The sequence below is a fragment of the Salvelinus alpinus genome, chromosome 17 (genome assembly GCF_045679555.1).
Source record: "Salvelinus alpinus chromosome 17, SLU_Salpinus.1, whole genome shotgun sequence".
NCBI lineage: Eukaryota > Metazoa > Chordata > Actinopteri > Salmoniformes > Salmonidae > Salvelinus > Salvelinus alpinus.
In genome coordinates, this window is record NC_092102.1 from 10326324 (window position 1) to 10350455 (window position 24132).

Sequence of the window (24132 nt, forward strand, 5' to 3'; positions counted from 1 at the left end):
ATGCCACTGTTGAGCGTTGCAGATCTGGCTGCACTCTCAGACCAGCGTCTCTCATTGATAGACCATGCTTTACGTAATCTCATCTGAGACTACAGCTCTTGATCTTCCTCTCAGTCTTCTTCCACCACGGATACGTACTCCTCTCCCTCTCACAGCCACTCTTCTTCCTCTGTCAGCCACTTCTCTATCTCTGGAAGGGTCCATGTTTACATTACAGGACATCATTATTCCTAAGATGTCCCCTTTTGTAAAGATGGTAATGTAATTGAAAGACTAACACCTGAGTAGGTGTTCAGCTACAATGGGAATCAGCTGTGGTTGGTCTAATTGTTTTGATAGTATTTCATTTTTTAGATTTTGAATATATTTCAATACGGTATTACTGTAGAAATGTAGTAAATTGCTGTCTTATTCAATTTTGTGTTATTTTAGGTTTTGAACTTAAGTTTAACAGTTTTGAAAACAGTATGCAAACATGTGCAAATTGTATTTCAGCCAAATTGCTGCCACGCCACTTTTTCTATTACACTGTTCAGTGTATATGGGTAAGGTGACTAGGCATCAGGATGTATGATAAACAGTGTAGCTAGCAGCAGCGTGTATGATGATTGTGTGTGTGTGTGTGTGTGTGTGTGTGTGTGTGTGTGTGTGTGTGTGTGTGTGTGTGTGTGTGTGTGTGTGTGTGTGTGTGTGTGTGTGTGTGTGTGTGTGTGTGTGTGTGTGTAAAGTGTGTAAAGTGTGTAAAGTGTGCATAGATGGGCACACCATAAAGTGTGATTCCATTTCCAATACAATTAAGTTTTTCACCAGCAGACGGCGAGGTTGGGCCATGAGCGAGAACGAGAGAGAAAAGCGTCACAGATTTAAGGTCCTGGGTGAAATAACACGTCTACTGGAATGTGCTCGTTTTGCAAAGTTTATTTATTTAATTTTATGAAAAAGAGCCTGACTAATAAACATTTATTGAAATGGCTGTACTGCACTCTTCAGTACGGTTGAAAATATCAGATTTGAAGTCAATCTTCCTTATACATCTATCTGATCCATTGTCTTCTTTTCGTTCAAAGGAGCTTGTCTGTTGTACAGTGGTACTCTACTATCATCGTAACCCGTATTCAAATAATTATTAATGAACCATTATAAATTCTTATAAATGTTCATAAATGTTTCAAATGCTTTATTGATTATTATACATACTACACAACATGCTAATGAATTGTAATGCTTAAACACATTTATAAATCGTTTTCTAATGCTTGTTCATGAAAGTGTTACCTATTTACATAAGGTCTTAGCTTGTTTCAGGTCATAACTATACTGAACAAAAATATTATCGCAACATGTGAAGTGCTGGTCCCATGTTTCATGAGCTGAAATAAAATATCCCAGAAATGTTACATACGCAGCTTATTTCTCTCAAATTTGGTGCACTAATTTGTTTACATCCCTGTCAGTGAGAATTTCTTCTTTGCTAAAATAATCCAGCCACCTGACAGGTGTGGCATATCAATAAGCTGATTAAACAGCATGATCATTACACAGGTGCACCTCATGCTGGGGGCAATAAAAGGCCAGTCTAAAATGTGCAGTTTTGTCACACAACACAATGCCACAGATGTCTGAAGTTTTGAGGGAGTGTGCAAATGGCATGCTGACTGAATGACTATCCACCATAACTGTTGCCAGATGTTCATTTCTCTACCATAAGCCGCCTCCAACATCGTTTTAGAGAGTTTGGCAGTACGTCCAACTAGCCTCACATCCGCAGACCACGTGTAACCACAGCAGCCCAGGACCTCCACATCTGAGACCAGCCACCGGGCCAGCTGGTGAAACTGAGGAATATAACTGTCTGTAACTCTGTAAAAATGTTGCATGTTGCGTTTATATTTTTGTTCAGTTTACTTACTACTAAACATCACTACAAATAATAAAAGTATAATCAAGAAAATATTATCAGTACAAGTTGATATTAAAAGCATCGGGCAAGAATAAGAGAAATGTAACGTCCTTTTTATTGTAAATAAACACCTCAAACAAAGTAGAAGAAACAAGCCACAGAAAGAAGAGCAACATTTTGCAGAGGTAGTAGCACAATGCAGAAAGTCCTTTTAAGCCCTCAAAGTTTGCTTTGTGATTTCAGAACATTGAATAAATAATACAAATGTTGTTTTTAGCTTTGTGGAATGCTTTTTACAGCTTACAACCAAAGACAAGTCGTCTGAGGATAGAATATAAAAATCATATAATATACGAATCAAAAAGTTAACACAATAAAAAAGCATGGAAACAGGACGGTATTCAAGAAAATGCTCATAAATAGTACAAAAACTCACAAAATGTAAAATATGAAGCCCAATGCAGTGCACAGTAGCCTACACACAGTAGGGAAAAAAATACATTTTCAAGCGCCCACAGTTAAAAACTATGTACATTTTGCACTTTCATTAATGCTACAATATCAGGCAGTGGTAGGCTGTTTCCTACCTTTTCATACTGTTGTGTGGGAAAGTGATTTTGCTGAATCATGTGTATCTGCGTTAACATACAGTACAGTAGTGCAGCTTAAATACAAATACCGTACTCTTATCACACCCACATAAAGCATTCTTCTGACTACTGAATATCTGACAAATACATTGTTCATGAGGTTTGTGGATAATATGGTGTGAGTCTCAGATGGCACCCTATTCCCTATACAGAGCATGACTTTTAAATGGAGCCCAGTGCACTGAATAGGGAATAGGGTGCCATTTGGGACACAGGCATGATATGCAGTAGTGAGCTTCCACAGTGTTTTTTTATGGCTCTCTGATGGGGATCTGTTGTTTGCACACGTCCAGACGAGCGCCAGTCCATTGTTTGGTTTTATAACCATCTCTGCTGGTTGGTAGCCATGGCACCCAGGCCTCTGGCCCCGAAGTCTAATCCCGTCCGGTGTGGCGAAATTCCAGACATGGGCTGAATCATCCCAGTATTGCAGTCATACTCCCAAATGTTGTCATAGTCCATTTGCTGGTCATCTGGCTCAGATGGCTCAAGGTACGAGTTGTGATCTGTGGGGGCAAGAGAAACGATTCCCAGGCTTTTAGTTTTATAGCAGTAGAAGAAGAGGAATATAAGACCTCGCCCAGATTGGGAAACACTTTTGGACCAGGTCCAATGTATATAACTCTCTCATGGTGTGTGTGAACTGCCGTCTTCGGCTTAACATACAATCGTACTGTACTGTAAAACCAGTACTGTAGCATGCCTATACAACATCACCCACGTTTGTCCTCTGTTTTCTCCTGGGAATTGTGCAAAGACATACAGCTTGAAATGATCACCGGGAATGTCCTAATATCCAATTATATAGTGGGTTATATTTGGAGATAACCTCTTAAAACCCATCCTGTTTTCATATTAGATAAAAGGACCATTAGATATGAGCTATAGAGAGTAGCCCTTGCCCAGTTGTGTGCTGTCAATCACAGCTGGTAGTAACCCTGTCTGGAACAGTGTTCTCTTACACTGGATTTCCCCCCATGAGACACCTGCACACATGGCATTTAAAGCTGGCCTAAGCTCCATTTCATTGGCACATCTGTGCATTTCCTGCACTTTTCTCTCTGCAGAGATAGCCTGTCTGACTGCATGCTGACAGTGACAGACACACCCAGTCCAATAGTCTAACGTTCTATACTATACTGGCCTAAACTGTATGTGTAAATATGCCCTGTTTTTCTTGGAAGTGGTAAAACTACAGTCCCCCTATGAATAGACTTCTGTGTCATAGAGGATTTTGAAGTAAATTGTTACCAACTAAGGCTGATTTTAGTGGGATTTAAGTGTGTGATTTACGATGTGACAATATCATAGAGAGGTTTGAAATGGTGAGCATTCCTTTTTTTTGTCAGAAAGAAATGCTAAATACATAGTAAGCTAAAGGTAACCAACTTATTTGCTGTTTCAGTTTTAAAACATAGCATAACATAGTATAATTCTCTGGTCCTACCAGTACAAGGTGAAGAATGTTGTTCCATTGTGAGTGCAGTGTGCAAGTTTACATGAGCATGCTTGACATTCTTACCTGATGAGAAACCATATAGCATCTGGGTGGTGTTCATAGCAGGCATCACGGGGAAGACCCTCTGTCAAAAGATGAGGACACAAAGTTGCTTCACATGTACAAGAACAACAAATAGTACTTTAGAGAGGATTATTATAGAGTACAACAAATGGAGATTATACCCACAGTATTCAAAATAAATATGATTGATCCATAAAGCATTAACTATGTGCCTTTTAAAGGCAATGTTTCTGTGTTTGTGGAGATTGCATTCAAGGTAAAGGCTGCAGATGTCGGCTTAATTCGAGAGTTTGGGAATACAAGGTTATATCTGCACAAAGATGATCCTGAGATAATTGGCTTTTAAGGTCCGAACCCTCATTGGGTTGAATGGTGTCAGCATTCTTTATCTTGCATTCTTTTTATTTAACAACATGAATTGGGATATTTAGAGTACTACATACTGTAGGTAGAGAACATTGAACAGAACAAGGCTATGTCAATAACTATAATTTTGACAAAAATGAAGATAGTTCTCATTAGAAATTACCTTTGAATGTCAAGCGCTACAATGCTACAACAAAGTTTGGATTGAATCCCGGCCACATGCTTACCATACATACAAGGTCAAATAAATATCGCATTTACAACTCCACACTGTAAGTCGCATTGGCCCGTATAAATAAAGTGTCTCAGAGTAGGAGGGATCTAGGATCAGCATTCACGCTTTGTGAATGTGAGTCATTGAGTTTCAGTTTCTCACCTCCTCTTGCATTGCTTTGGGTGCAGGCAGCAGCCTTAGTCTGGAGACGGCCTTAGCTTTCTGGTCTGGCCCCTGAGGGCCCTCCATCTCCAGCCCCTGGCCCTGGATGAGTACGAGACTCCTCCGGCAGCGCTTGCCCAGGGGAGGGGTGCGCAGCTGGAAGGAGGAGGGTAGGAGATGAGGGTCCTGCTGCTGCTGTGGTGGTCCTCTCACACACTGCTGTTGAGGGTCAGAGGAAGAGAGCATTAGAAAGCCATCAGGTAAAATTGGTAGTAGCAATAGAAGTAGAATTAAAGTAGTAAAGTGCTTTGTGATAAATGTTAAAAGGGCCACATAGATTTGATTGATTGAAAGGAATTGAATTGAACATGGACATTTTTTTTAAAAATTAAATGTCCCAATTTACATTTAGAGCATTTATTAATTGGATGAAGTATCTGTCCAATGACAGTCATGCATATAAAGCCACTGACGAGAAATGGACCTCAACCCTGCCAATGTGTCAATGCTGAGACTAGAGTCTAGACACAAAACTTAAATTCCCGGGTGCGCTTGTGGTGTAAACTGAGACGTTTGAATCCAGTATCATGACCCACTTACCGCTGGCTGCTGCCTGAGCCGGCTCTCCTCCTCCTGCGCATAGATGTCAGGGGTGCAGGGCTCGTCATACAGGGGCGACAGGGGCTGCCGGGGGGCGCACATGTCCGAGTGCCGTTGGGGGGCAGAAAGCGACACGTACTTCAGGGACGTCTGTGGAGTGCTCCAGCTGTTGGACTGATCACACAGGGATTTCCCAGCGGTTATCATTATTATTCCATCACTCACAGTCAGTCTTTGCTCTCAGCACAGTACATGAATGGCCATTCTCTTTTCTAGCGCTCTCACGCTCAGGGACTAGCAGACGCTAATCATTTAAGCCATACTTAGTGCTGGGATTTGGGGTAGGGTTACCAAGCGGAGAGATGGGGCTAATCTCAGACATGATCTACAGAGGGGTCGGGGATAGTTGGAGGGTGTAGTCTACTAGCGTGACAACTGTCCGAGTTCGTGTGGAGTGTATGCCGCTAGCCTGCTACACTGATCTGTCTTTAGTGTCTTTAGTGGGGCGGCGTAAAACAGGTTGCTCTCCCTGAGTGCTGTTACGGAAAGTTGTTTCCTGTCCAGCACTTATGGGGTAATATCTCCCCTAAGACATATCTACTGAATTAAGCTGGAGAGGTACTGTAACATATCATTTTACACCGCTGGCAACTATCCTTCTACTCCTTTAACTGACAGCCCTGTTGTTTTGTGGTAGACTGTTTGGGTTCTAGCACACATGATGAACAGAAAAAGCATAGTCCCAGAGGGAATATTCCATAATCAAGTTAGCGACCAGGCTGAAGTTAGTACCTTGACGAGAGGGGCCTTCTCCAGATACTGTTGGGTGCTGGCGCGGTCACAGTGCAGGCCTGAGTAGGGCATGTTGTACACCGGCCCCTCAGGGGTGAGGTAGGAGCAGCGCTGCGGGGAGGAGTAGCACTGCGACAAAGGTCGGAGGTCGCGCTCAGGCCTGGTGTGGGATGACACGCTGTTGCTGCGGCTTCCCAGGCGAGCCATCTCGGTGGACGTGGGCCGACTGGCACTGTACTGTAAGGACACACAGACAGAGGGCAAAGGTCAAGTATGCTCAGTAACATCAAAACTAACAGGGGTGATACGAATGAACACAAAAGGGTGGTGTCCCGGAGTCTCGTTCTGAACTAAAAAGCACCAAGATATTCTCCATTGAGCATGCTTTTTAGTCCAGGGCTTAATTTGGATCCGGGAAATCGGCCCAAAGAGTTCAAACAGATCTGTAATCTGGCGAACCTGTTATGATGCTATTGTTCCTATACCCGCCCTGAAAAGTAAAGTTGTATTCCTGCTTTGCTTGAATAGCACCCAGTCTAGCTGATGTTATTCGTTGCCAAAGTGTAAGCAAGGAAAGTTGAAGATTTCAAATCATCTTCATTTGTACCGGGGAGGTGCAGTTCAGTAGCTAAAAGTAGGCTACACACACCAAGAACAACATGTTTTCTGGGCAGAGAGCTGAGCTGGATGAGCAACCAGTCTACAGGGTCCTTCGTTCTTTAGGGAGTCCGATCAAGGTCTTGATAGCGTACGACACTTCTGTTGATCCTTGAGATCTCTCTGTTCTCAGGTAACCTGTTGATTGCTAAGGCAGCGAGTAAGTGCCCCTCATTTCTTATGGTCAAATGTGTCTTTATGGTGTTATATCGGAGGGAAAAAACAAATATGTTTTGATCTCGTTTTCGGGAGGCTTCAGGACTTCAGCGTCGGCTTGGGTTGTAACAGGAGAAGCACGGTCTAGACCTTGGTTAATAATTCACCTTTGGAAACGAAGAGTGCTCCTACTGCTCTGCCCAACTCTACCAAAACAAACAAGCTCTTTCATGATAGAGTCCTGTGGACATCAGATAAATGCTTTATACCAGCTACGTAAATGCCCCCACCACAGAGCAGAGCCTTACAACACCACATTCCGTAGCGTAAAAGTACATAACTTTACGTGGGCATAACAGTAGTACACACTTAAATTCACTCTAGTTTCTTAGTAGAAAGCAGACCTCGGTCTTTTTGAGGTGTACTTCATTGAGCTTTGAGTTTGCAATTTCATGTTAATTTAATAGTTTTAATTTGCTGATTGTGGTCTGCTGTCTCTAATTGTTGCCTAATATCTCTCTAGGAGCTGATCCGTCGTCAGGATTGTGGAATAAATCGAATGTTAAGGTAAGATTTGAATGGAGAAAGCTGATCCAAGATCAGCGCTTGCCTTTCCTTTGATCCTATCAGTACTGACACATGCTCCAATGATGCACTTGTGAACGCTCTCTTTACGTGGTGTTCTGGGAAGCACATGACAATTCTGGCCGTTATAGGAACAATGCATCGTTAAAACACTCCTAAGTTCCATCGCTATCAGGAAACCAGGCCCTGGACAACCTAAACCAATCGCAGCTTGAGTATCTGAATGTATTTGACCTATGTATTTGATCCAGGTCTGGTAGAAAGTGTTCAAATGCACACTTACACACAGGGGTTCTGTGTACCCTGGGGACAGAGGGTTGTCCTCGTGTCTGGGGGGGAACTGGAGGTGGTGGGATCCAGACCCTGACCCCCGTCCACTGTGGGACTGACCCAGCCTCAGAGACTCACTCCGACCCTGGCTGTTCCGACCCTGGCTGTTCCGACCCTGGCTCTGGCTGTTCACACTCCACCTGTCAAACTCTGGAGCCTAGTTGGAAGAATACAGCACGACGTGTTAACAAATGAAACCAATCAAACGGACAGTCGAACACAGTTAAAATTGAGGTGGAATATAGTTTGCACATTAATGGATCCTAAATAAGACAACGTGCTTAAAACAAGGTAACTTAGAATGGGTAAATTCATGCAAGATTCATAGCCTTGATATGGCAATAGCCTCCAATATAATGCTGTCCATAGTGGTTCCAATAGAATAGAATGAGGCTATAGTCAAATCAGGGCTACCAAACATATTGCTGCTCTCGGATCAGTTTGCCTTTTAGATCATCATGAATATGAATAGGAGGAAACTGATCCTAAGTCAGTGTCTCACCTCTCTCGGCGTGGGGGTGTAGATGATGTCATAAACGGGGGGCGGGGGACTGAGCACGGGGACATCAGAGGCTTTGAAGTACTGGATCCAGTCGCAGAACTCCCTCTTATCAAGACAGGACACCACGATAGGGTTTATCAGCTTGCCTGGGAAAGCAGAGCCAGTTCATGGATTCAGTCACTCATTGGAGTGTACATGAGGCAATTTGCACTTAAGTGAACTTCATTTGCAATTTAGATTTAAAAACGAGTGTAGCTCAGCGGTCAAGTTACCTTCGATCATGAAGGTATTGGGCTTGACGTCCTGGCAGGGTGTGGTCACAGTGATCATGTTGAGTGGAAGTTTCCCCTGCGATCACACACACACACACACACACTGTTACACACACTTCTGACACACAGACAGATCAGAGGGAGACGATTGCAAACATGACAAAGTATGTCCTTGAGTGTAATCAAGGTGTCATAGGCTATGAGTGACTCATACGAGCTAGAGGTGAGACTAGGGTCAGAGCAGTACATCTACTGTATGCTAAATATCTATACCGCAGCTAAGAGTAAGCCTGAGTACCAGTCTGTTTATGATTTCATGCCAACTCCTTGGCATGACAAGGATTTGACATGATGCCACAAACAGATCTGGGACCAGGCTAGCTAAGAGTCTATCCATGGTTCAGCGGGACGTTTTAAAATTACCTTGTAGAACAGGCCGTGGCACTCTTCTGATAGGATGATCAGAGTGGTGGGGTACATCACCAGTAGTCTGTCACTATGCTCCTATAGTGGACACAATGGCAACAATCAACTCTCACTGCATTCAATAGCTAATTCAATGTTCAGTATCTCGCCATGGTGCGGATGTTTGTCTCTCAGGCTGATACAGAGAGACTCATCCATGCTTTCATTACAAGCAGACTTGACTACTGTAATGCTCTCCTGTCTGGTCTACCCCAGAAATCCATGGGTCAACTGCAAAACATACAGAATGCTGCAGCACGGGTACTGAACAAGACCAGACAAAGAGCACACAATTGTGCACCACAATACATGAGACATGCTTTTAAGTTATGTACCCAGTAGGTCCCTCAGGTCCTCTGGCACTGGCCTTTTAACTATCCCAAAGCCTAGGACCAAGATGCATAGAGAGGCAGCCTTTAGTTATTATGCCCCCAGCCTCTGGAATAGCCTGCCAGAGAGCCTGGGGGGGGGGCGAAACTGTGGACATACTTAAAAGAGATCTTACAACACAACTTTGTAGCTTTGCTTTTCCTTAGGGTGCTTTTTTGTCATTCAGTTGATGTTATTCTTCAGTTTTTTATCCTCTTATGTTTGCTGTGTAGTAAATATTTCCGTTTTTATTTTAATCGTTTTTTATTCGTTTTTTCCTGTGAAGCACATTGCTTTGCATTCCATGTCTGAAGTGTGCTGTGTAAATAAAGCTTGATTTGATTTGATTTAGATTGTCTCTTGTGTTCAGTGTAAGATGAAGTGTCACGTCTTAGAGCTAATGTGTGTTCACGTCAGATGCAGTGTTGCTGTTACACAGTTCTACTGGGCTTTCTGTGTCAAATATTAAAGGCCCTTACAATGAAACAGTAGCTAAATGCAAGTGGGCTATTATCTCCCAGACCGTGTGTGAGCGCGTGTGCTTGCATGTGTGCGTGGCTGACAGACAGCTGACGTTACAGCTGCGAGGTGAGTCAAGTTGTTGCTTGAGCCAAGCAACTGCCTTTCACACACCCAGTTTACAAGCCCTCAAACTCCCCTCCCGGAAACTTCAACCAGCCTACCGCTATTTCCCACCAAACATTAACTTGCAGATTTACCCCCAGGCTACATGAGTAATGTTTTTTGATAGGATTAAGCCTAGTCAGCAACGGGCAGCATGTATTTCTTTGGCTTCTGTCTTGTTTGGCTAGCAGAGTAACATGTTCTGTAGGAGTCTCAGTAACTGTAGTAGACTCCTGTACTGCCCATACCCTTCCACAAGGTATAGAGTCACAGCAGACAACACCGCCCACTCCTTATGCACTATGTAGTGTGTGTTTGTGTGTGTTTGTGTGTGTGTGTGTGTGTGTGTGTGTGTGTGTGTGTGTGTGTGTGTGTGTGTGTGTGTGTGTGTGTGTGTGTGTGTGTGTGTGTGTGTGTGTGTGTGTGTGTGTGTGTGTGTGTGTGTGGACGTGGACGTGGACGTGTGTGTGAATGTGTTTAATTATACTTGTGGGGACCAGAAGTCCCCATAAGAATAGTAAACGAACCAAAAATTTACCAGCCAGGGACATTTTGTTGGTCCCCACAAGGTCAAATGCTATTTCTAGGGGGTTTAGAATTAGTGTTAGAATTGGGTTTAGGCTTAGGAGCTAGGGTAAGGGGTTAGGGTTAGGTTTACAGGGTAAGGGTACGGGTCGTCTAGTTTCGCAAAACGACTTAGCAGCAGTCAAGACCATGAATACACTATCTTATTCATCTGTCTTAATATGTTTTCTTTGTTTATGTGCAAGTGGATGGTGCGCATTCAGGGTTCTTTGTTCTAGTGATATTTGAATATTAATGTCAAACTTCCAGAGAAGATGGCCAAATATTAGAATTTTTTACTGACACGTCATGTTTTAGTGGCTATAATGTTTCAGTGGCAGGTTCTAACATTTCAGTGACAGGTTATAGTGTTTCAGTAACTTGACAGGTTATAACATTTCAGTGACAGGTTACAGTGTTTCAGTAACTTGACAGGTTATAACATTTCAGTGAGGTGGGTGTTGTACCTGGCATGGGAGGTGCTGAAGGTGGACTTTGGTCACATAGGTGATGGGCCCCAGACTCTCACGCTGAGAACCCTCCCACTCATAGATGGGCTCTTTACTGATAGAGTTCCTCAGCTCCTCTCTCCCCTCCGTGCTCTCCTCTACTTTCTGCTAGAAACAGGTAGACATGTTTACATTAGCGAGGCATGGAAATAATCAACTTTACCCCACCAGTTATGAAGGATAAACATTAAAGACATAGCAGAACTTCTCCACAGTATGAGCTATTATTGCCGTAACTTTGGGGCTTTTCCTCATTTAATAGTGGCGCAGTCATACGTAAATAATATCGTATACAACTGTATAATGAAACAAATTGTTCCTACGCCAGCTGTTACTATTGGAGGTGGAAGAAGCAACATAGCATTCATTATTTTTTTTGCTTTTGTGCCCTTATACTTGTATTTCATCACCTATTTAATGTATGTGATCAGCCTTTTCCACACATGTGGGTGTAGCTATGACCCAGTGCAAATGTGAGTCTAGTGATGTGGTCGTGGTGCAGTCATGACCGCTCCCTGGGATCATGATGCCCTCAAGGAGAGACAGCCATGACTCAACACATCCTGTTGATGGACGACTTTTTAACATCAGGATCAACCCAGGGTGTAGCTCCTACGTTGGCCTACTCAACTGGTTTTCTTTCCTTCAATTCCATCTGACCTGTCATACAAATGAAACAGTATTGTTTGATTACCTTAACCCTGGTGTAGGTCTCGAGAGGTGCAATGGGGGTGCCCCCGTTGATCTCGATGTGTTCTTTGAGCAGGCCAAACCACAGGTCCATCTCCTCCTGGTTGGAACAGTAGACAATGATGGGGTTCAGGCTGACACCTGCAGGGGTCAAAGATCATGGGGTCAGAGGTGTCAAAAGGGAAGTGGCTGGCCACCAATGCTTCCAGCTCAAGCCCTACCATATTCATTTACAAATAGAAAGCTCTACGTTATGCCAAAGGCAGCTTGTCGTCGCCGGTAAATCAAGCTTTTGGGTTTCCTGCTATTTCAGAAAGAAACTATGTAAAAAATATATATAAATAAGTAGAGCTCCCTGTCATGTTAATTACACATTCTGTCAAACTTCCACAAAATATCCCCTGTAGTGTCAAAACAGGTTCGGTTACATGTGAAACCACTGACTTACAGTGCATTCGGAAAGTATTCAGACCCCTTGACTTTTTCCACATTTTGTTACGCTACAGCCTTATTCTAAAATGAATGAAATTGTAATTTTTTTCTCATAGATTTACACACAATACCCCATAATTTAAAGCAAGTAAATGGTTTTCAGATTTTTTTGCAAATGTATAAAAATAATTTTACGGGAATATCACAGAACGATGGAGGCCACTGTGTTCTTGGGGACCTTCAATACTGCAGAAATCTTTTGGTACCCTTCCCCAGATCTGTGACTCGACATAATTCCTTCGACCTGATGGCTTGGTTTTTGCTCTGACATGCACTGTCAACTGTGGGACCTTATATAGACAGGAGTGTGCCTTTCCAAATCATGTCCAATCAATTGAATTTACCACAGGTGGACTCCCATCAAGTTGTAAAAACATCTCAAGTATGATCAATGGAAACAGGATGCACCTGAGCTCAATTTCCAGTCTCATAGCAAAGGGTCTGAATACTTATGTAAATAAGGTACTTCTGTTTTATTTTATACATTTGCCAACATTTCTAAAAACCTATTTTCACTTTGTCGTTCTGGGGTATGTGTGTACATTGATGAGGGAAAAATTATTGAATTAATTTTAGAATAAGGCTGTAACGTAACAAAATGTGGGAAATGTCAAGGGGTCTGAATACTTTCCGAATGCACTATACATGTAAACCATTACAGGATAGCGTGAGTGACCTGAGCCCGTATTCATAAAGCATCTCAGAGCATGACTGCTGATCTAGGATCAGGTCCCCCATGTCCATGTGATCTTATTCATTATGATCTAAAAGGTAAAACTGGTCCTAAATCACCACTTCTACTTTGAGATGCTTGACACATATGGCCCCGTGCTCTCTTTAGCCTCCTTACAGCTCACCTAGCGGAGAAGTAAAGCCCACCTTCCTCCAGACCGCCTTCCTTCTCAAGAGGAATGTAGCCTACAGAACCTGATGTTAAAAGAGCTGGAATCTCCCTTTATCAGCCCTACACATACCAAAGATAACAGGCGAGATAGCCTCTTTCATTACATTCCCATTCCCACGCCTTCGTTATTGTTAGCAGGGCAGGCCCCAGGCATAAGTGACATAAGCGATTGCTTAGGAACTGCTCTCAACTTACTTTGGAGAGTTGGAATAGTAGAATACACAAAGTGCAAGTTCAACGTGTGGCTGTGCGTTAGCTGTTTTTCTCTTGTTATGTCAGTTACTGACAATCACTCAATATCATTAACATGGCATAACATTTACATTTACATTTAAGTCATTTAGCAGACGCTCTTATCCAGAGCGACTTACATAAATCATGGCAAAGTCTTTAGAATATCAGGAAATTAGCTTTAAAACTGCACAAATTTCTCTCCACCCTATGGCAAAATGGGAATAATTGCAGGAAATGTGTTATAAAATTGCTAAATGTTCTCTCCGCCACATGGCAAAAAGTGTAGAACTGCAGGATATTTACTTTAAAACTTAAATATTTCTCTCAGCCGTCAAGAGAAGGCCACTAAAAAGTTTTCCCCCCTTCCACCAAATCTTGTCTTGGGCCCCCAAAAGGCTAGGGGGCTGGCCTTGATTGTCAGGAATGCTTGCCTTGCCAGCTGACTGTTCCCTAATCGGCAGCCTTGCTGCTCTTATTTGTAGATCTTCTTTCTATTCATTCCAGCTTTCATTTTTGCCCTTGATCATGACACTCCCTCGATTTAGGCATTTTTCCACGGGTCAAGCGAGGACGGAGAAAGCCTGACAGAGGGGATGACAGGTTATTTCTGGAGCTTAGGCCTATTGTTCTGACCTGTCCACCTCGTTAGTGGTCTGGCTGTTGTTATTAAGTGTTCTTAACTGACTTATAGGAGTGCGAGAGTCCGGACTACGGGTATCGCTGTCGACTCCGGACTTCTGAGCCCATTGTGTCCAGCTCCCACTTCCTTCCCTTCGCCACACTTTCCTGGCTGTGTTGCCCTCTCATCTGTCTCCTCCCCCTCTCATTTCAAATGTATCTCTATCAGAATACAAAAATATGAATAAACAGACTTACTCAAGTTATGACTGTTGCGACATGACCCTAACTAAACCTTTGTAGGAACTTCCCGGGACTTTCTAGGGCAGTATACGGGAGTGTATGTGTGCCTATCCATCATGCTAAGTCAACTCCTGTTGGGGCTTACAGGAAAGCTGATTCATCCGTGTAGCAATGAGGAAGATGTGAAAGATTTTCATTCTGAGATATCGCTGCTGAGCACAATCTCTCACTTGACTCAGAGTTTCGTCACGCTAACTCTACATGTGTTTCCAGTCAAGTGCACTGCAGCCTCCCTCTAGGTAAATAAAGGCTCTCTCAGAACAGGGAAAACATCTGAAACACAATATTTTATTAAGTCAGTTTGTTCCAAGAAGTATCTCTGAATGTGAAGTATGTTTTGGCCATGCGTAACAAAGAAAACATTTTGGGAATTATAAAGAAATACAAATAAAGAGACTTCGAATTTTCCATGACTTGAGCTGACTTCATGTGTCTACAAGTATCATATTAGTGTCATGTTGGATTCAGAGAAACAACGAAGATCCCATTATCAAACACATTTCAATCCCAAACCATTACAACTCTAGCCCAGTTATCAGGTATCTCTGTGCTTTAACCAACTCCTTTGACCTTCATTGTCATGCCATAGAACAGACAATAGAGAAGCTGACTAAGGCACATCAGATATGGCAACCATGCTCAAATTAAGCGTACAACTATTTTTGGTCATCATTATCAAAGACACAGTGAAGTTGATAATGAAGTCCTTGAACATTTGGAGATCAGGGCAAAGCCTCTCAAAGAAGGAGTGCTGATCTAGGATCAGTTTTGCCTTTAAGATAGTAATTCATAAGATTACATGGACAGATCCTAGATCAGCACTCCTACTTTGAGATGTTTGTGGATACGGGCCCAGATCCTAAGAGGCCAAACTAGTAGGCGTTAATTAGGGTGCCCCTGGAATGTGCTATAGATTATATGTCTTCACAGGGCTGAGAGCGGGCCCTGGCCTTTCTGCCTCGACAGCTGAGAGAGTTCAGGGGCACCTGTCGTTTAACAAGTGGGGCCTTCAAGAGAGGCTTGGCGCCCTGACCGAGAGCAGAGAGGGGCAACTCTAGTTAGTTTTGGTGGTTGAGGGGAGGTGAAAGGGGTCATGGCACTTTTGAATCACCGGAACGTCAGAACATGGGAAACGCCACCAATTCAAAATAGCATGTGATGTTCGGCTTGGGATCGTGAAAGTGAATGTGGGCTCTGTCTGTCTTTGCTGTGAGAGAAATTAAACTTGAGAACCGTTTCGCTTTACGTCATGTTTTTGCACACGTCATCCATTGACAGCAATACAAGATTTCCGTGACAGTCGAGTTATGCGCACGCATCTCAAGTAACTTTGAGACTGGTCGAAAGAAGACGGGCATTTGGACACCACAATATTGGTGTTCTTATGCAAATGTGAACCAACATTCCTACATTTTTGTCTCACATGTTGAGAATTAAACCTTGCCTACCGCACCACTGAGTTACAGAGAAGCTTGAAGCTGGCCTTTGAATCATAAACAACTATAAATAGCCTACAAGACGATCCAATGGCAACTCAACACAGACTGATTGGCTATAGTCAATAGAAAATATAAAACAGACGATTGCAACATTTCAGCGCTCCATGCTGTCCCAGTTCTGAATACCACGAGCACATGAAGTTAATCGTTTTTTCCTTTCAAGTAAAAGGCCAACTCACCGTTGATCTGTAATGCAAATTCCTGGGGTTGGCTGGAGTTACAGTTTTCCTGCAGGTTGCAGATGGTGAGCTCTTTCAGAGGAAGAGTCCCCTGCACAGCACAAAACACAAGTCAAATCTTAGTCGTTCAATCATTCCATTTCATCATACAGTATCATTGTCGGGACCATAGAAATATACTATATAGAAAGGATGGGGTACACTGTTTTTCAAGCGTACTGTACATCATAACTTCATTTTTGCCATTCTCCATTCTCTGTAAACTTAAGGAACAATAACATTTTCGAACCTATATGAATTGAAATCAGCCACTCCCCTTTATGTACTCTGAACATTTTATGACTCTAGGACCGAGAAAATGTTTTCAAAATAGCTTCTGAAGTTTGGTGATTTTATGATCATAATTTGTTTCAGTTTTGGAGACACACGGTTTTGGTCCAATAGTGACGATATCGTAGTCCGGTCTTGTGTTTTCCTTTTGTAAAAGATTTCAATCTAATTACATTTCTAATTTCCGCAAATATCGCTATTAGTTGGCTTGAAACTAAAGCCAGCCAGGTGAATTTATGATTGTATCAGGCCTTACATTTGTCATCATTTACTCAATGACTAATATCCAATATCCAGCAGCTTCCCATCCTGTCACTGAGTCTGGTGCGAGTCTAGTGCTAACAAAACATAGACACTGTACCACAGTGATTCATGACTGCTCATACTTTGCGAGACAGGTTTAGGAGACAGAATCATACACATTATGTTTACCAACACACAAGCCGTTGGCAAGGAACGTGTGTCTCGAGGCATAACAGAGATTGAGAACGATGCAGCCGTTACATTTTAGTCATTTAGCGGATGCTCTTCTACAGAGGGACTTACAATCACTGCACTGACACTACTGCGTCATGGTGAACATTTCCTCACCATTTCAGTGATTTGCGATCATCACTCATTCATTTACAACATTTTGACAGCAATATATCCATAGATAACATAATCGCAGCCTTTGAAAAACAGTTGGCTGGAAAGCCTCACCTGGTAGGTGAGTCCAGTGGTGTTGTTGGAGACGAAATGAAGGTGTGTCTGGAAAAGGTCCAGGTAGCAGTCATGCACATCCTGCAGAGAGAGAGAGAGAGAGGTCATAGCCGATATCGTCAAACCCAATCTATGCAGGATTTAAGGTCTGGAACTTGAAGCCAGAACAGTATAACACCAGAATCCCAGAATCTACTTTCAGCTGGTCTAATAACACCAACTGGAATATCACGTTATGACTATATGTTTATCACGGTGGTCCTGAGGGGCAACATCATCTTTGTTTCTACACAGACATCTGCACTCTGTTTCTCTGATGATCAAAAGGAGTGGCGTCTTGACCCAGTGCAATTGATGTGTCCTAAATGGCACCCTATTCCTTATAAATTACACTACTTTTGACCAGAGCCTAACATCTTATTCTTAATGATCCTATAATGCTGTCAACGTTGATTTGACTGTCATTTTACACCTATAGGAAGTGGTGTGCTGGGACTTGGATTATAAGGACTTGTGTTATTATGAGGACTTGTGGGATTTCCCAAAGAGCCACTTGTGATTTACAATCACTTCCTGACATTTGACAAGCCTAGCCCTCAACTGTTTTAGGGTTCACCTCTTTTTCAACAAAATAGTGAAGAAATACTTCCTCGCTTTGCGTTCGACATTGCATTGAGTTACCAAACAATGTGTTCTTTCTCCTATGACCTCATCCAACACTCCATTCTTTCAACCTTTTTTTCTCTCCCTCTTCTTGACAGCATGGTTGCATCTGTGACAGATTCCCACGGTTGGGCGCCTGTTTTTCCATATACCTGTTCTGAGATCAGCCCTGAGTTTGTCTCAGGAAGGTGTTTCCCCTCAGCATGTTCAAACACAGGTCCCCTAAGCTGAACCCTGTTTTGATTCATCACTGCCGGTCACCGCGTCAATGTTAGCTAAGCGTTAGCTAAGCGCTTCACACTGCCACAGAGCATAGGCTACATCCTGTCCCCTCCACCTGTTTGTTTGGTTCACCTCCCGTCGGGGTGACTAACACGCTGTTTCACTGTGGGGCTGAGGCTTGTTTAAATACCTCATTTATCACAGTGACTGTGTGGAGATATGTTTATTGTACTTTATCGTTGTTTCATCAATGTAGTTAGTTAAATACACTATATATACAAAGGTATGTGGACACCCCTTCACATTAATGAATTTGGCCATTTCAGCTACACCCGTTGCTGACAGGTGTACACAATTGAGCACACAGCCATGCAATCTCCATAGACAAACATTGGCAGTAGAATGGCCTTACTGAAGAGCTCAGTGACTTTCAACATGGCACCGTCATAGGATGCTACCTTTCCAATAAGTCAGTGGTTCGAGCCCTGAATGCTGATAGGTTGAAAGCCGTGGTATATCAGACCGTATCCCACAGGTATGACAAAACATTTATTTTTACTGCTCTAATTACGTTGGAACCAGTTTATAATAGCAGTAAAGCACCTCGGGGGTTTGTGATATATGTCAATATACCACGGCTAAGGGCTGTGTCCTAGCACTGCGCCCTTAGCCGTGGTATATTGTCCATATACCACACCCCCTCGGGCCTAATTGCTTAAATATAACCTTGAGGTAATGTAACATATCACACTAAATGGAGTGTCACTGATTTACGTACAGAATAATACGAATTGCCCCGAGACCAAGTTGGTGCGTGTGTGCATGTCTGTGTGTGTATGTCTGTGTGTAGGTGTGTCTCACCTGGCAGTGGAGAAAGCGGAAACGGACTTTAGAATGGTGGACCATTCTGCCGTAGTTCTTGACATTGATGCTGCTCTTCTTCCAGCCGTGGACCGGGTCGTAAGGGAACTTAACGTTCTCAATCGTCTGCAGGTCTTTATGGGTCATTTCCTGCAACCGACAATCACGTCAATGACCATTAGACCGCTGTACACAACAAAATAACGTAGCCCTTTCCTGTAGTCAATGACCAAAAGCGCCCTCTTTGGCCCCATGGGTGGAATGTTATTAATATTTTTCATATTTACATCATTAATAAAGTGTCAAACAGTTTTGTTATATTTCAGTCTTCTGTGATGTATATAAAGTGTAATATTGGGATGCAAACTCAAAATGTAATACATTTTAACTCTACATCTGACATGGTACAGGTGTCTCCTTATTCAAAAGTCTACTTTTGTTTCAAAGTAGACTTGTTTAAGACGACCAAGAATCACTCTGTGTGACCTTGATTTAGCCCACTACAGTAAAAGGTTAAATAAGTTTGCTTGTTATTAAGACAAGACTAACGTAGAGGTAATGTGTTTTCTTAAAGGGTTATTTGGTTGTCCCTGTAGGAGAACACTCTTCTGGGTCTAAAGGTACAGGGACAGAAGGGTAGCTCATTTTAGATAGATATATACTGTATACAGGTACGGACATAGTAAGTGTGTTGTCTGACATGGTGAGATGAGACATTATGACATGAAATATTTGTGTACGTTAATGAAATATGTCTACGGTAGAGAGAGAGATGCATATTTTCAGCAGTCCCTACCTTCCTCGGGGTGACAGTGCAGAGGATATTGATGATGCTGTTGGACTTCTCCTGTCCTTCCTGGGGATTATTTTTACGAAACAAGCGGCTGCTGCTCGGGAGGAGAGGGAAGGGAGGGAGGAGAGTGAGGGGAGGGAGGAGAGAAGCATGTGTTAGAACTTGCTCTCCCATGTTTACCATACAGGCATGTAGCCTAGCCTATCTGCTTGCTGTGCTACCAGTTGGGTTCCCAATGGCAGATAAAAACAATGAGTTCAAGACAAATGTGTTTCTTTCTGAAGAGTTCTCTTGTCTGGTTTTTGTTTTGAAAGTGTGTGGAGTGTAAAAAAACAGCTTGGTGTCGCATTGTAAATCTGGCCTTTTTTTCTCTGGTTTCTCCAAGTGGTCAAGTTCCCATTCCAATCCAACCTTTGCTCTTTTTTTTCCCTTGACAGCTTAATGACTGTCGAAACATGGTTTGTGTCTCATCGTGTCATCTCAATTGACCAGGAACCCCCTTGTCAGTTCCGTTCAACATCACCAATTTAAATGAGCAGAACAATCGGGGCTTGTGTCTGAGATAGGCAGGGCATGAATAGATCAATCAGGCTTCAATGTCTTCCTTTGTCACGACTGACCCCCATCTGTTATCATTAGTGTCACATCTTTATAACGAAGGTTTTCCGGTGCATTGATAACAGACGGAGTCAACTTTTACAATCTCCCTCGAGTATATCTCCCTGTGTCCAATCTGAATGTAGTTAGCATAACAAAAAAGACATTGTTCGCGCTATGTGGGAATCAACTTCGGATCAGTATCTGATAACTGACAAACATGACTGGCAAGCATCAATCATCAAATAAAGAGATCCCAATTTTGCAGGTTCTTGTTCTTTGAGATCTGAATAGAACAATATGTCGTGTACACTGACTGTCTGACGCAGTCCAGAAATGTCAATTCAAAGAGGAATGCAGATGATAGACAGGTAGCTGTGAACCTAGCATTCTTTGTGTCACTGGATTGGCATTCACATTCACTCGCTTGGCTCTGAAGGGAATACCTGAACACTGAACCTGGCCTGTTTCCCTAACACACAGACAGCAGGACATAGAGGAAGTGAGAACACTGATGTTATTGTTCCAGGTTGAACAATCAATTCACCTGTGTGTGTGTGTGTGTGTGTGTGTGTGTGTGTGTGTGTGTGTCTGTGTGTGTGTGTGTGTGTGTGTGTGTGTGTGTGTGTGTGTGTGTGTGTGTGTGTGTGTGTGTGTGTGTGTGTGTGTGTGTGTGTGTGTGTGTGTGTGTGTGTGTGTGTGTGCGTGCGTGCGTGAGAGAGAGCCCACTCTGGAATGTTGATGTACTTGTAGAGTATATTGTTCCAAACAATGTCTTAAAATGAACAGCATCCAAAAAGGGTCGTTTTGAGATATTCATATTAAATAAAGGAATGTGAAACTGTGTATTTCAGAATCTAGACATTCTCCATATTTTAGAGCACACTGCAAGGAGTGTAATGACACCAATATGTTGTCTGTATCATGTGCGATTCCCAGATCATAAGGTCTTACAGAAAGCATTTCTCCGAGGCTCAGAAAGTCTTGATTTATTTATACTGATAGTTCATTAAAGTAGCATCAGAAAGTCTTGATTTATTTATACTGATAGTTCATTAAAGTAGCATCAGAAAGTCTTGATTTATTTATACTGATAGTTCATTAAAGTAGCATAAGCTTACAGCATCGCTAATCAATACTTGAGCAGTCGTCCAACCCATACAAGATCATTCTTTCATGACCAGGATATTGACACTTCATGTTCCGGCAGTGTTCCTATTCAATTCGAACCAGTCTATTCTATTCTAATGGGGCTTAGATCCTGATAAGAAAAAGCAACCATATTATCTGACAACCGACATATCATCTTAGATGCAAATAAGAGGCAAATGCTAACTGCAGTACACACATACAGTTTTAAACACAGTTGTAATTATGGTTCACACAGTCAGAAAGACATCACTGCTCATGTGCTCTCATGTACCTATGTGATCCTGACTCTGACCCCATAAACCTCACAACCTCCATTTAAACCATACAACTCAAACGCTGTGAAATACTAGGATTCCCTACCAGCTGAAACAGCCAGTCTAAAATAACACACAACGAATGAGCCAGACATGTATGACATTTAGGCTCCGTCTTGAACAAACACCAGAAGTACAGTGAAAAGACAAAGTTGAGTGTTTTGTGAGGGATTGTTATTCCTTCCTTACCTGTTCCTGCGTATGAAACTCTTGCTGGAGAACCTGAAGTTGTGTTGAGGAACGCATGACATGCTACTCCCCATGTTGCTCTACTGTTGTTGGGGCTGTAACCTCCTCTGTAGACGTCCTGTATTTTATTCCCTGTGTGATGGTGAATGTGTAATCCAAAGCAGACTGTATGGTGGTGTGCTCCTTGCTGAAGTCAGGCAGATACTGAGGGAGAAGTGGGCAGGGCGAGTGCTGTATAGACAGACTGGTGTGTGTGAGGGAGTGAGAGTGTGTGTGTGCAGGGGGAGGGGCTTTGAGTTGTGACAGTGTGTGTGTGCGTGTGCGTGTGCGTGTGTGTGTGTGTGTGTGTGTGTGTGTGTGTGTGTGTGTGTGTGTGTGTGTGTGTGTGTGTGTGTGTGTGTGTGCGTGTGTGTGTGTGTGTTCGTGTTTGTGGGGTGAGTGATTTCACACCATGCCTGGGATCCCTCTGTTAAAGCCATTCCACAACAAAGACGGGGCCCAGCGAAATGTGCCATTTCACACTTTTCACCAGCCAAATGGCCTCGTCTCAATGTTTGAAGGCCATCATGAGAAGATACAGGTCACTCTGAATGATGGTGGTTGATGGTGGTGTCAGACTGGGGCATGTCTGAGCATGAAATTGCCTGTGGCCCAAAGGAGTGTTTATTATCGCCCCACATACTTTGAGCACAACAAATTAATTCTGAAATGTAAGTAATGTTAATGTATTTTACTTTTATTTAACTAGGCAAGTCAGTTAAGAACAAATTAATATTTACAATGACGGCCTACCCCGGTCAAACCCTAACCCGGACGACGCTAGGCCAAAAAACGGCAATCAACACTCCTTCTGTGGCCTCCAACTGTTCTTAAATACTAGTAAAACGAAATGCATGCTCTTCAACCGATCGCTGCCCGCACCTGCCCGCCCGACTAGCATCACTAATCTGGATGGTTCCGTGTTAGAATATGTGGACAACTATAAATACCTAGGTGTCTGGCTAGATGGTAAACTCTCCTTCCAGACTCACATTAAGCATCTCCAATCCAAAGTTAAATCTAGAATCGGCTTCCTATTTCGCAACAAAGCCTCCTTCACTCATGCTGCCAAACATACCCTCGTAAAACTGACTATCCTACCGATCCTTGACTTCGGCGATGTCATTTACAAAATAGCCTCCAACACTTTACTCTGCAAATTGGATGCAGTCTATAACAGTGCCATCCGATTTGTCACCAAAGCCCCATATACTACCCACCACTGCGACCTGTATGCTCTCATTGGCTGGTCCTCGCTACATATTCATCACCAAACCCACTGGCTCCAGGTCATCTACAAGTCTATGCTCAGCTCACTGATCACCATAGCAACACCCACCCGTAGCAAGCGTTCCAGAAGGTATATTTCACTGGTCATCCCCAAAGCCAACACCTCCTTTGGCAGCCTTTCCTTCCTGTTCTCTGCTGCCAATGACTGGAATGAATTGCAAAAATCACTGAAGTTGGAGACTTATATCTCCCTCACTAACTTTAAGCGTCAGCTGTCAGAGCAGCTTACCGATCGCTGCAGCTGTACACAGCCCATCTGTAAATAGCCCATCCAACCAACCAACTACCTACCTCATCCCCATATTTGTTTTTGTTTTTCTGCTCTTTTGCACACCAGTATTTCTACTTCTACTTGCACATCATTTTTCTATTGATTGACTGTTCGATTGTTTATCCCATGTGTAACTCTGTGTTGTTTTTGTCGCACTGCTTTGCTTTATCTTGGCCAGGTCGCAGTTGTAAATGAGAACTTGTTCTCAACTGGCCTACCTGGTTAGAAAAAGGTGAAATATATATGTATTTTTCTAAATGTGCGCCGCCCTATGGGACTCCCAGTCACGGCCGGTTGTGATACAGCCTGGAATCGAACCAGGGTCCGTAGTGATGCCTCTAGCACTGAGATGCAGTGCCTTAAACTGCTGCACCACTCGGGAGCAAAGGATGTGAAATTGGAACAGACAGGTCATTTTCTTGTGATTGTTTTATATAATAAATGGCAATAAAGAGAGTCAAAAAACAAATCATAAGTAATAAGGTTTTGAAGTGTCTGTCCTATATCTAGGAGATATAATAAAGCTCAGGATATATTTTTGTAGACATATT

General features: G+C 42.8%; 1 protein-coding gene across 2 annotated transcripts; it reads right to left on the reverse strand.

The window, feature by feature from the left end:
- Positions 1 to 1992: 1992 nt before the first annotated feature.
- Positions 1993 to 22338, reverse strand: LOC139542094 (pleckstrin homology domain-containing family N member 1-like). Of its 2 annotated transcripts, none has more exons than XM_071347127.1 (16): positions 21982 to 22338; positions 19733 to 19823; positions 18937 to 19086; positions 17191 to 17271; positions 16159 to 16249; positions 11934 to 12070; positions 11198 to 11344; positions 9132 to 9212; positions 8709 to 8784; positions 8437 to 8582; positions 7888 to 8091; positions 6207 to 6443; positions 5415 to 5588; positions 4815 to 5033; positions 4073 to 4133; positions 1993 to 3056 (listed from the first exon to the last, which is right to left on the reverse strand). In XM_071347127.1, the coding sequence occupies exons 1-16, from the start codon at positions 22053 to 22055 to the stop codon at positions 2869 to 2871; spliced, it is 2157 nt and encodes a 718-aa protein (XP_071203228.1). In that variant the 5' UTR covers positions 22056 to 22338; the 3' UTR covers positions 1993 to 2868. The 2 variants fall into 2 exon arrangements, with proteins under 2 accessions (XP_071203228.1, XP_071203227.1); XM_071347126.1 differs by having other exon boundaries at positions 11198 to 11347; positions 21982 to 22337.
- Between the last annotated feature and the right edge of the window lie 1794 nt (positions 22339 to 24132).